The 13,400-nt window shown below is 34.5% G+C and overlaps 1 protein-coding gene across 1 annotated transcript; it reads right to left on the reverse strand.

Moving 5' to 3' along the window:
• Nucleotides 1-2,516: 2,516 nt before the first annotated feature.
• LOC117329013 (actin-related protein 2/3 complex subunit 1A-like) lies at nucleotides 2,517-13,249 on the reverse strand. Its single transcript, XM_033886732.1, has 11 exons — nucleotides 13,123-13,249; nucleotides 11,413-11,498; nucleotides 10,867-11,018; nucleotides 9,652-9,760; nucleotides 9,412-9,529; nucleotides 8,083-8,142; nucleotides 6,196-6,302; nucleotides 5,750-5,852; nucleotides 3,894-4,091; nucleotides 3,373-3,493; nucleotides 2,517-3,200 (listed from the first exon to the last, which is right to left on the reverse strand). The coding sequence occupies exons 2-11, from the start codon at nucleotides 11,477-11,479 to the stop codon at nucleotides 3,162-3,164; spliced, it is 1,074 nt and encodes a 357-aa protein (XP_033742623.1). The 5' UTR covers nucleotides 11,480-11,498; nucleotides 13,123-13,249; the 3' UTR covers nucleotides 2,517-3,161.
• Nucleotides 13,250-13,400: the final 151 nt, after the last annotated feature.

The following is a 13,400-nucleotide window of genomic DNA, read 5'->3' on the forward strand; positions in this document are numbered from 1 at the left end:
ACATTGTATTTTTTTCTTTTCGCTCCATCGGGTACTGATTAGGGTAATTAGGCCGCCCCGCCGGTAGCAATATGGCGTCGAGTCAAGTATGAAATTTTCCCTAGCGTAAGCGAGGGTCTATGCGGACGAATTAAAACACCTAGATGGGACTAAATATGTGTTCTGAGGTAAATAAGTATCTCATTTATCTATATATGTAAGCTAGGTGTTATGTCACACCCGATTTTATTGTATTTGCACCAAATTCTTAGCGACACCAAATTGTTTTCATATCTAGTGGTGCGCTCTGGCCCTGCACCAGATACAGTGCGTGGACGTGATGCAGGTATCCGTTTCTAGTGGTTTTCGCGATATTTGTCTCAATATATGTGCAGCCTGGCTATGGATCATGGTTACTGCCGTAATATTTATCAAATGAAACAGCCGATGATATTTAAATGTACTTTGCATAATTTTAGGCCTATATCAAAGTATATGTTCACTGATTTATGTGCATATTTTGTCAATGTCTTTATGATCATTAAGTGTCGATTGTCAATTTATAATAAAAGATGTAAACACCTTCATTTAACAAGATTTCAAGATTTTTATAGATACACTCAGACACATGTGTAACATGAGGACAATTGTGACAAACAATAGAAATAAGCATGAGCAACAAGAGCAATTATATAGCTACTGTTAATTAAAAAAATGGTATCATTATGCATTCATGGCTTCTTTAGTCTAACTTAGTCAAATTTACATTGGTGTATACCAGAAATGTTCTACTATATTGACCTGGTAATCTTGATTATTTGAATTTATTTAGAAAAAGAAATATATATGTACAGTACTGTATATATGTATTCATGTTTCTTAATCTATACCATTTGAGTGAAGTTATGTATAAGTCTTGAAATTTGTTTTCAAGTTTAAAAGAATTTGTTCAAATAGTATATATTGTTCATTTTTTTCTGGTTAATGTGAAATTTAAAACAATTAAAAGATCTCACTTGAAAATCAGTCCTCATTTATATGAAAAGTGATAAAAAAACCCACATAAGCATTAGAATAGACTGTAAGTGCTGAAAGAATGAAAATAAATGAAAATAGAAAATAAAAATGAATGAAAAACAACAAAATATTTGTTTACGCATGATTCTGATGCTTAAAATCTTTAATGTGATACACGCATGTAAATTTCACATGTATCTCGCATGTAGCAACAAAACATGCGATTCTCATGCGTGTCAAGTAGACATGTAAATCGCATGATAATCGCATGTGGATGACATGAACTTTTCATGCGAAAATCATGCGTGTGGAAAATCATATGATATACGCATGAAAATCGTGTGAAAATCGCATGAAAAATGCTACGCATGTGGCACATGTGTGGCACTTTTGCCTGTGTAGGAGAGGTCTCCAGCGCAACATGCCGCCCAAAGGCCTCATCCAAGACCAACCTCGAATCACATTCATTACGGGATGTAGAATATCAAATCATTCACATTCTGGACACGGATCCCTCATCCTCTGAATCCACCTCCGGCAGGAGAAAATCAGAGTTCTACTTGGTTACATCAATTATACACTGACACCACTGGGGATCAATGTTCAAGGGTTACATTATATTCTTAGTCATTTCTTCACAGCGCTCAAATATGTTTAAAAACATCAAGAATATTCTTAAATTTTGCAGAAGGTCCAGAAACCTGATATTTTGCCAGCAGGTACGGAATTCAAATGATCTTCTTTTCAAATCTCGGAAGACACATATGCATAATTTTTTGATCAAGTGCTATAAAAATGACCATGGCCTATACTTTAAACCTTGATATTTATGCGAGGGGGAAATTTACGCTAATTATATTTTGATATGAATTTGCGTAATCGTGAACTAAAAGTGAAAGTGGATCGATCGCGAAAATTAATTTAACAAAAACACCAACAGAGGTCATATTTTGGTATATTGATACCATTAATTGACTTGGACATGCATCAATCATTGACCCTACATTATAATGCACCAATGCATCAGTGAATCATATCCTCTATTAATAATATTGTATACTGATTTCTAAAACATCACTAACATATTACATTCAACGTGAAAATCGGATATACATGTAGTAATTTTGCCATTATTTTTGGCCATGTGAGCGATTCAGGCCCTCTAGGCCTCTTGTGTGACTGATCGAATAGAGATGGTCTCTTGGCAGCCATCTTTGATTTTGAGGGTCACATATAAAGAATGCTGGCACTGTTTCCATGAAAACACTTTTCTCTCTTGACTAATCTTATGAAACAAAATTGTAGACTTTTTCAGTACAATATACCCTGATCATTCATGACAGTAACTGACTTAGTGCCAGAGACTATTCATGTAATTAATTCTAGTTATTACAATTAATGACCACAACAGTGTTAGTCTTGATCAGTAGTCTCAATCCCTTACATTCTCACATATTTGTTCTTAACATATCAATTTATTTAACGTATACATGTATAAATAAAAAAAACAAACAAATTAGTAAGAATTAAAATGAAACCTTTAATTCATTTATAGAAATAGTAAGTACAAATCTTAATTAAATAGAAGTGTAGTGAAACAGATGGTTCCTTGAATATGCATCACATGTAACTGTTTAGAAGACAAAACAGCACACTGGTATGTTGAATTACAGCTATACATATATATATATAAGTCTCTGGTATGTTGAATTTTAAGTAAACATGTATATAAGTCGCTGGTATGTTGAATTTCAGCTATACATGTATATAAGTCACTGGTATGTTGAATTTTAAGTATACATGTAAATATGACATATTGGTGACTTATCTGCAAAGAAAATCTGCTTGGTGACAATTTACACACTGTATATATAATTGCTGTTTGTACTGTGAACGTACAAATAACAGATTTGATGGAAAGTTGCAGTAGTGCTTATGTGTTAATGATATATGGCCAGTATTTACTGGCGATTTGTCGGATACTGTTTATTGTATGAGCCCATCCTTGTATATACTGGTGGAGATTTGAGAAAATTATGGTACACATCCTTGTATATACTGGTGGAGATTTGAGAAGATTATGGTACACATCCTTGTATATACTGGTGGAGATTTGAGAAGATTATGGTACACATCCGTGTGAAAGACTTGTGGTATAAAGATGTCTATGCTATCCTCAGGCCAGAGATGCTCTTTTCCAGGGACTGAAACACCAAAACATGATACGTCATCAGATCAGAGGTTTAACATTGAAAAAGAAGAGGGGAAACATATTCTTCAGTATTCTTTGATCACATGTACAGTGCATATGTAAATTCAAATAATTTATACTTGTATACCACTTTAAACTTGTTGGTATGTATGAAAAAAACTTACTTTAAAGTCCCAAATGATGAGCTGGCCATCTGCTCCAGAGGTAGAGAATTTGGTACAGTCAGCCTTAGTCCCAGCAAACACAGACACTTTGCTGGAGAGATGAAAATAAAGGCATGGCCATCTAGCTCCGGATATATAACCAGTTGAGACAATATACCATTGTGATATAATAATAACCTGTGTGTTGAGACATCCATTGTAAACAGTTAACATATACCATGTGTATATACCAGTGTGTTGAGACAATATACCATTGTGATATATAATAACCAGTGTGTTGAGACAATATACCATTGTGATATATAATAACCAGTGTGTATTGAGACAATATACCAATGTGATATATAATAACCACCGTGTTGAGACAATATACCATTGTGATATATAATAACCACCGTGTTGAGACAATATACCATTGTGATATATAATAACCAGTGTGTTGAGACAATATACCAATGTGATATATAATAACCACCGTGTTGAGACAATATACCATTGTGATATATAATAACCACTTTTATTTCATCCACCACAATCTATTTAAATATGTTACACAATAAAAGATGTTGGTATCGTGTGCCATCACAGCCATCAAGCTGGTCTTTTGATAAGAGACAGCTGGCGACCATAGAAAAGTCCTTACCACACAGACCATGCTATTCTCAGTCACCCAAGTCAGACTCATGAAAGGCAGGAAGTTTCCTTTGACAACAGCAATTCTAGAAGGATAAGATAAACACTTTTAGATAAACTTATTCTACGTCCCTCTAATATAGAAGAAGCATGCAGTGTTGATCTTTTAGCTGCATTACTTCAATTCTGGAGGTCTTGAAAGATTATCAAAAGTAGGTCACTATGAGGAATACTCCACCAATACATCATTATCAAAAGTAGGTCACTAGGGGGAGTACATTATCAAAAATAGGTCACTGAGGAGTACTCCACCGATTTAACGTAGGTCACTGATGAGTTCTACACCAATATATCAAAAGTAGGTCACTGAGGAGTACTCCACCGATTTAACGTAAGTCACTGATGAGTTCTACACCAATATATCAAAAGTAGGTCACTGAGGAGTACAACAGCAATGTATAAAAACAAATGTCACTGTGACATATACATGTAGCAACATTTCCATTAAAGCACATATCAGATATTAGATTATAACCTGACTTTAGGACACAGTGTATGACCGAGTCAATAAGTTGGATATGGCAGGGTGTCAGTAATGTTAGTGTTTGTAATGACGTTTGACTGAGGAGAGTCACAACTTATTTTATTATCAAAAAGTAGTTATAGAACTGTCTGTGAAAAAGCTTGTCAAGGGAGACTTGACAGAGACTTTTTTGAATACTTTCGTAGTTTTAAGATTTTCTTCCTGTGTCAAGTATGATAAATCTAAGTCATACTCAAGCTCATATTGATCACTGGTATGTCTGCGTCTGCATTACTTAGAAACCAAGAGGCTGATAGGCATTAATGGTCATCTGACTCTAAAGACCCTTGTACTATTGTAGTGTACATACTCAGTAGCAAGTATAGTGGTACTGTTGGCCATAGTGGCCATGTTAGCACTAGTGGAAATTGAGAAATTTAAAATGTGTTTTCTAAGATGGCAGCCAGGGTTGCCATCTTGGATTTTGGACTGACCTGAAAAATAACAACACTTGGTCAGGATTATCTCAGGATCATTCCATGCAAATTTCAGCTCAATCCCACAAGTGGAACTTGAGAAGGATTTTGAAATGTGAAAAGTTTATGCACGGCGGATGGCAGATGACGACAGACAAAGTACAATGACTATAGGTCTTCCTGATCCTTTGGGCCAGGTGTTTGTTCCTTCTGTTATACAGTTGTAAGAATTTTCACCAATATTCATCATTTCATTAGGTACCCACAGGAGTTATCATTTCACAAAGTGGGGAGTTTTCATCCAGGTCATTGAAATTGTTGTTATTTAGATGCTTGGAGCACTCAGTGGTGAAACCAGCATTTATCGGGAAATAAATACCAATTTAACATCCATACAGGTAAGTTGTTTAAGGTGTCCTTTTAAAGTCTGGTACGGTCATGTGTGTGTACAAGCCAAGTTTTCTGGCCCTGTGAACTATGATTGAGTGGTATTATCAGAGCAAGTGGTTAGTTAATTGTGAAAATAGAAATGCCATAAATATACGTAAATGATGCAGTGAATGTAGTCAGTTATTGTGGATATGGTCAGATCTTCAAGAGGTCATTAAAGTCATTGGTCAGTAAATTCAGGTTTCACTGTTCAGCATACTTACTGGTCACCATTTCCTGCCAAGGCAACAGACACACTAGCGTCATGTCCTACCCAGGCCAGCTTTTCCCCTAGTTCACTGTTCAGAATACTTACTGGTCACCATTTCCTGCCAAGGCAACAGACACACTAGCGTCATGTCCTACCCAGGCCAGCTTTTCTCCACTAGGGGAGAATGACACACTATGGACCCATCCACCTATGGAAATGATCACGAAGTTCTCAACAGAATTCCAAATAACAACAAAAAATATCAAAACACACCGTATCCTTCAGTTAAGCAATACAGAATTATCTTGTTAAAATAAAATTAGGTCAACAAAAGCAATTAATCCAATGAACAGTCTGTTACCGTGGAAACATTTCTTTATGGAATGAAATATTTGCACTAATCATGTACCATGCTATATATTGTTCAAATAAATAAAAAGGTTAGTTTGAATTTAAGATCTACATCAATGATGAACGGAGAAAGATGATTCATCCTCCTAATGGTTGTTTTATAAAATCATTTTAGTTATTTCTTGGATTACTATTCTTACCTCCACCATTGGAGAATTCACACATGAGATTTCCAAGATTCATCTTAGACCCCCAGCTAGTGGCAGATGGTTTCTTCTCTACATCCTTGATGTATCCAGAGAAAACTCTGAAACAAAACAGCGGCATAAAGTTATACCATACTAAACTAAAAACAGACATATTAATTTACCTACTGGTATATGAAAAGAAGACTTAGTTTTGTCAAGTGTAATGCTTTTAACGTCTAAGAAAAATTTGACCTGTAATCCTGATAAGTATATAAACCTCATTCAACAATGCGATGCTTACACAATCATGTAACTTATGTAAACTTCCAGCCTCAGGAGTATCTTTAAACAACATGCTGATGACGGTGACTTGTTCTGCCAGAGCACCTATTATACAAAGACTTTTTATCCCAAAAATTATTCATTCATTCAATATAGGAAGTAGTAGTTAATCCCCATAGCAATCCTGAAACCAAATATTAGAACTAGCCTGATTTATAGAAACCAATGCTGACACTGATGTGACAACATAATCTCCCCCTCTCTTCGAGAGGCGAGCTGTTAAGGTTCACCATTTCCTGAAGTGAAACAAGTATGCATACTTGCCATCTTTTTAGAAATCTCAGGGGGAGAAAAGTACATGAGCAACATCTTAACCAGACAACACACTCTGCGTATGACACATTCAAGAAAATAAAACCTAAGGGGAGATAATTTGCTACAGAAAAATGACTGCCCTTCCTGATCATCTCCGTAAAAGAAAAATTTACTAATACAGATATGTACAAAAATATTTTTACTTGCTTTTAAAATTACCTCTATTTCTGAGAATTGTCATCAGAACTCACTTATTAAGCTGTCTTATAAGACTCCTTTATTCTCACATAGATACAGTAATGTATGTTATCAAAAGTATGCTTTAAACTAAAATTAATGTCAATTAATGCAAATTTTTACAATGATATTACAGCTAGCAGACTTTCTAGCAGTTACATAAAATAAATTGTCAAAAATGCTACAATAAATATCTGAAATATTATATATATTTCTCTCAGAATGTGAATATGGAATGTCAATTTCAGCCAAAATAGGTCTCAGGTAATTGTTACTCTGTATTACACAAGCATATGATGATTGAAACAATGTGAAGCACATGTTTACAGATGGCCAGGCCTTTGGTCTAAATAGGTCGTTGTTAATGATTTATTGAAATGTTTGTGTAATTTTAATAAGCAAGTCAATGATTCTTGTATCTGTTTACTGTACAGAAGAGATCATTTGTGTGTTTGAGATCAAATCATAGTATATGAAGCCATGTACAAGCATTTAACAAACCATGATCAACCTTTACATTAAATGCTATGAAACCATCATGTGACTGCAGCTTATAACTAATCGGTTTATCTATTTATCACGGTAACTAATCGGTTTATCTATTTATCACGGTAACTAATCGGTTTATCTATTTATCACGGTAACTAATCGGTTTATCTATTTATCACGGCAGTGTCACACTTGGAGTCAGTGAAGTGCCAAATTTTGTTACATGTGTTATTATTATCAAAAGGTCTCCCCAATCGGGCTGTTACCCTATATTTGACCAATGCAGTTGGGAAACAGGACACAGAGGATGGCATCGGGAAAGTCCCAACTAAATTGGGAAAGTCGGCAAGAATGAATATGCCAGGTTCAATTATCCTACAAGATAAAACTTTACAAAGTTTTTCAAAAAGTAATGGAAAATTGTCAAAGTTGATTTAAACAACATTGATCTTTTGAAGAAACCATACAAACATATCTAAAGTGATCAGCTGATAACCTATGGGTGTACAGCTGTGTAGGGGCAATGACTGGCTTATAGGAGGACTGGAGGTCTGGAGCAACATGTATCAGTCTTACCTTGCCTTAAAATCGGTGGAGCCTGCTGCCAACAGAATGTTGTTTGGATGCCAGTCAAGGCTGCAAAACAAACAAGTACATGTAACAAAACAGTACACAGTATATACTAAAAATTGGTCACAGTACTAACTATTAATTACAAAATATCTATAAATCACTGAAATCATATCAAACTATCAGACATGAGAGGTGGCAACCCTGAACTATCTGTAATAGAATATAGACTTTTTAGTACAGACTTCTATGCAGATAATGTAATATAGACTTATCTACTAATAATGTAACACAGACTTATCTACAAATAATGTAACAGCCTTATCTACACATAATATAACACAGATTTATCTACACATAATATAACACAGGCTTATCTATAGATAATGTAACACAGACTTATCTACACATAATATAACACAGATTTATCTACAAATAATGTAACACAGACTTATCTACAAATAATGTAACACAGACGTAATAGCTATAGATAATGTAACACAGACTTATCTATACATAATGTAACAAAGACTTATCTATAGATAATGTAACATAGACTTATCTATAGATAATGTAACACAGACTTATCTATAGATAATGTAACACAGGCTTATCTATAGATAATGTAACACAGACTTATCTATAGATAATGTAACACAGACTTATCTATAGATAATGTAACACAGACTTATCTATAGATAATGTAACACAGACTTATCTATAGATAATGTAACACAGACTTATCTATAGATAATGTAACACAGGCTTATCTATAGATAATGTAACACAGACTTATCTATAGATAATGTAACACAGACTTATCTATAGATAATGTAACACAGACTTATATATAGATAATGTAACACAGACGTAATAGCTATAGTTAATGTAACAAAGACTTATCTATAGATAATGTAACAAAGACTTATCTATAGATAATGTAACACAGACTTATCTATAGATAATGTAACACAGACTTATATATAGATAATGTAACACAGGATTATTTACAAATAATGTAACACAGGATTATTTACAAATAATGTAACACAGACTTATCTACAAATAATGTAAAACAGAATGCTGTCACTTATCTCTGGTCGTTGTTCTAATGAATGTAATAGTAGGAATGAATCACGATATAAAAAGATTAACATACACATATCTGCTCAAGTTGAATTGTCATGTTCAATACAGATATGTTCATGACATGACTAAAACATGACACATTATGCTAAGCTTAGCCAATAAAAAGACAGTTTTCTGCTGGTCGTGGATGTTGCTGATGTGACACACTGAATGCTGATTAATTGATTTGATAATGTGATGACTTACCATGTAACAGTTGATCGTATTGGCTTCTTGATGTGCTTACTGACCCACCACTTATTATCTTCTTCAAAGTAGCAAATGGAAATGATACGAGCACCACTTCCAACTGCAAATTTGTTCTCTGTAACAAGAAACAGTTATATAGGAATTTCATGGAACTGCATATTTACAATAGAAGTTTATTAGATGTCATATGATACTGAAACAAATGATTAGTTCCAAACAAAATCAAGCATATCTTACCATCTGGTGACCAGCGCACACAAGTTGCTGCACGGTTGATTCTTAAGATTACCAGGACGGGCTTCCATTTACCATCATCCTGGAGAGTCCAAACATAGGCATTCCTGTCCTGAAGTAACAAAAATAGTTCTAATTACAACAAGGTAGAGCGTTGCAATCAATCCATTGTTCCCCACCTGTAGCCAAACTTCATTACCAAACAGGGACAAATGATCCTAACTTTATACAACATTTATGCAGTAGAAACATGAACTAAACTCTTAACTTGAAAATTCACTATCCCGAGACAGTACTCAAATACAATACTGTGTCATGTAAGTGATGTAGTGTATGAGAGAGATGCATCACACAAAGTAACATTTACAAAGAACAAGGGGCCATAACTCATATATAATGTATCATACACAGTAACATTACAAAGAACAAGGGGCCATAACTCATATAAAATGTCTCGCACAAAGTAACATTAACAAAGAACAAGGGGCCATAACTCATATACAATGCCTCATACAAAGTCTCATATAAAATGTCTCACACAAAGTAACGTTTACAAAGAACAAGGGGCCATAACTCATATATAATGTCTCACACAAAGTAACGTTTACAAAGAACAAGGGGCCATAACTCATATATTATGTATCATACACAGTAACATTACAAAGAACAAGGGGCCATAACTCATATAAAATGTCTCGCACAAAGTAACGTTTACAAAGAACAAGGGGCCATAACTCATATATAATGTCTCACACAAAGTAACATTAACAAAGAACAAGGGGCCATAACTCATATACAATGTCTCACACCAAGTAACATTAACAAAGATACAAGGGGCCATAACTCATATACAATGCCTCTTACAAAGTCTCATATAAAATGTCTCACACAAAGTAACGTTTACAAAGAACAAGGGGCCATAACTCTGTATAGAGGTGGGCCTGATACATTATCTCAAAAGGTACTCGTGTGTGATCACACACACACAGTATGTGAAGCATGACCCAACAAAGTTACCTGAGTTACTCTGAAAAATATCATCCCAGTGATATTGTCACCAGCTACTTCAAGCAGAACCCTACCTCAAAGTAGCCTTGGCTGTTTAGTGGGACAATAAACCCAACAAACATGCCCTAATCAACTTTATAATGATCTAAACTAAATTCTGTCATTACAGCACTAAGTCCTTTTCAAGTTTTACAGAATTGTTTGACTTACAGCACCACAGGTGACAATGTTGTTACTTTTGGGTGCCCAATCAATACTAGTCACACGCTGTCCATGTTCGCTCAGGGTGGCAGTGTTGTTGTAGGTGATGCCAGTCTTCTTGTACACCTTCACCTCATGATTATTTAGAGAAACAGCAACCTCTGAAAAAGGATAGAAATAGCATTACATAGTAAAAGGTCTAAAGAGAACACATACAACCTAAATGCCTCTATAAATGCTTTGTTAATTAAACTTGATTTGATCGAGTGGCCAATTGTTTTCCTCATAATGCTGATATTTACCAAATGATTTCTGTAGAATTATTGATTGCCCATCCCTGTCATTGCAATGAACAGCAACTTATAATGATTTGAGAAAACTCAAAATTAAGGATCTAAATTACTATGTTTCTGGACCATATATACAAACTTGCTGTCTCAGAAACATAATTGGAATAGGATGTACATATCTATCTATATATTTTGCTTTACAGAGACCAGAATTATTTTAATGCAAAAATTAAAAATATACTCCTTGTTGTGACAACTTCCATACCTGTATGATTGTTGTTCCAGGAATGAGTAGTAACTGGATCTATACCGAAGCTGAATGTCTCAGGCATATTGTTACTATGTCTTCAGCTATAAGGATAAACCATGTTAACATGTAAATTAATGTGATTTCAATAGTGTAGTCAATCTGAATTAACTATGTCAACAGAACATTAAATAACACAGGGATACATTTACACTTCCAATCAACAAGATAGGGAAGATACAAATCAGACCATGATACTCAGAACCTGTGATTTCAATGAAGTGCTGTACTAGGTTGTTAATTCTACTTTGCTTAATTTATCCCAGAACTATGATGTTTAACTATGCCATCATTCTAGGAGAATTTAATATTTTTCAATTATACTGTTCTAGTTTCTTGTAAATTATCCTTTACTGCCTTATAAGCTTGATCAGTAGAACAAACAGACTGTTAAGACAGTGGTCTCTGGTTTGATCCACTGGTAGAGACACACTAGACCAACTTACTTTCCTGTAAAATGTACATTGCAAATGCATTGCTTGCATACATTGCCCTTTACAAAGCTTTTTTTTTTTTTTGCTTGCAAATATGTAGGGTTGCAGAAATGGACTGGACTAGTACTGGAAGCTGGTGACAGGAAGCACAATAGTTAATATTTCTATGAATATTTCTTAGACTAGAACAGAAACTTTATATATACTTCAGTATTTTGACTTTCATTAATCACTTGGACTTCTTCAGGTCTAGTGATAGTCAGTGAGTTAAGGTCACTCACTCAGCTGAAGAAGGCCAAGTGATTTGGTTGAAATATACTGAGGTACATATAAAGTTTCTGTGCTAGTCTTAGAACTATACATAGAATTATGTCATCAGAACGAGAGATCAATATATTTAGTTGTAATAGTTATATATTGTCTGTTTAGTGTTCCAGGGTTTGAGTCTTACTCTGCTCATTGCATTTTTCATATCCTGTTACATTTAGCACCCAACTTAAATACCCATCAAGGTGGTATTCGTGTCTCGTGAGGTGTCTTTGAGGTAAACAACTTTGCTGGAGGTGGGGGAAATGCACCGATAGTGGAACTGGACAGGGCTGAATGCTGATGACCAGGTTGCAGCTCAAATGGTTAGAGTACCTGTCTAAGAGTTTGGAAGTCACAGGTTCCAGTCATCTTAGACTATTTGTTTTTGTAACATACACATGTATGTTGTTACGTATAATTATTTTTCAAGGCCTAATAGGATTGAAACAATGAGCTCTGCAAGATATTCTGTGGTTTGGATAAACAAAAGCCAAAAGCCAATGCACAATATTTTTTCATAACCTGATCAATACGTTCCACCAAAGTCCATAAGTCTGGTCACATTTCCTATTCACTTTAACCCACATTGAACAACTACCCTCTCTTACACATCATGGGACTACATGCAATTTTATAGCTCAAAGGTCATCCCATCAATAATTAAGGTAAAACGAGACGCTTCATTACGTTTACCAACATATCCTTACAACTCTTTCAGATAACAGTATTAACATTAATATCATGCATACGTATCGCACATATTAGATCTAAAGAAAATATGAAAATTTTAATTTCCTGTTGACTGTAAAATCTGATCTGATGATTCATTTTATGACCTGCCAAGAAGTGTCGCGTTTTGCAGTGATATTAATTTTCTGCTGAAATGTTGTAATACACAGACATTAAACATGAATAATCGATTTACCCGAAATGAGGTTAATTCGTATTCCGGTTGGCTATTCGATTCGTGGACTCTGGCCAGTCGACACGAATGTCTCTCCCAAGTGATTATCTTCAAAACCAATGCGGAAGCAACACGCCCGGTGTATGATATGATAACCTCTATACATATTTATAAACTCACATATGAAATAAAAATTCTGATACCTTTAAAATATATTTGACTATGATATCACAATTCATAGAGATTTAGAAATCTATATTATATACAATTATCACATTTTTAATTAAAGTTTTTTTTAT

The sequence above is a fragment of the Pecten maximus genome, chromosome 1 (assembly GCF_902652985.1).
Source record: "Pecten maximus chromosome 1, xPecMax1.1, whole genome shotgun sequence".
In the NCBI taxonomy this organism is placed as follows: Eukaryota; Metazoa; Mollusca; class Bivalvia; order Pectinida; family Pectinidae; genus Pecten; species Pecten maximus.

Bases quoted from the DNA above. Each gene is read 5' to 3' on its own strand.
- LOC117329013 (XM_033886732.1), bottom strand. From the start codon at position 11,479: ATGCCTGAGACATTCAGCTTCGGTATAGATCCAGTTACTACTCATTCC. The intron at 9,761-10,866 runs GTAAGTCAAACA...TTGTTACTTCAG, and splicing joins ACATTGTCACCTGTGGTGCT to GACAGGAATGCCTATGTTTG. The intron at 6,303-8,082 runs GTAAGACTGATA...GTTTTGTTTCAG, and splicing joins TCCACCGATTTTAAGGCAAG to AGTTTTCTCTGGATACATCA.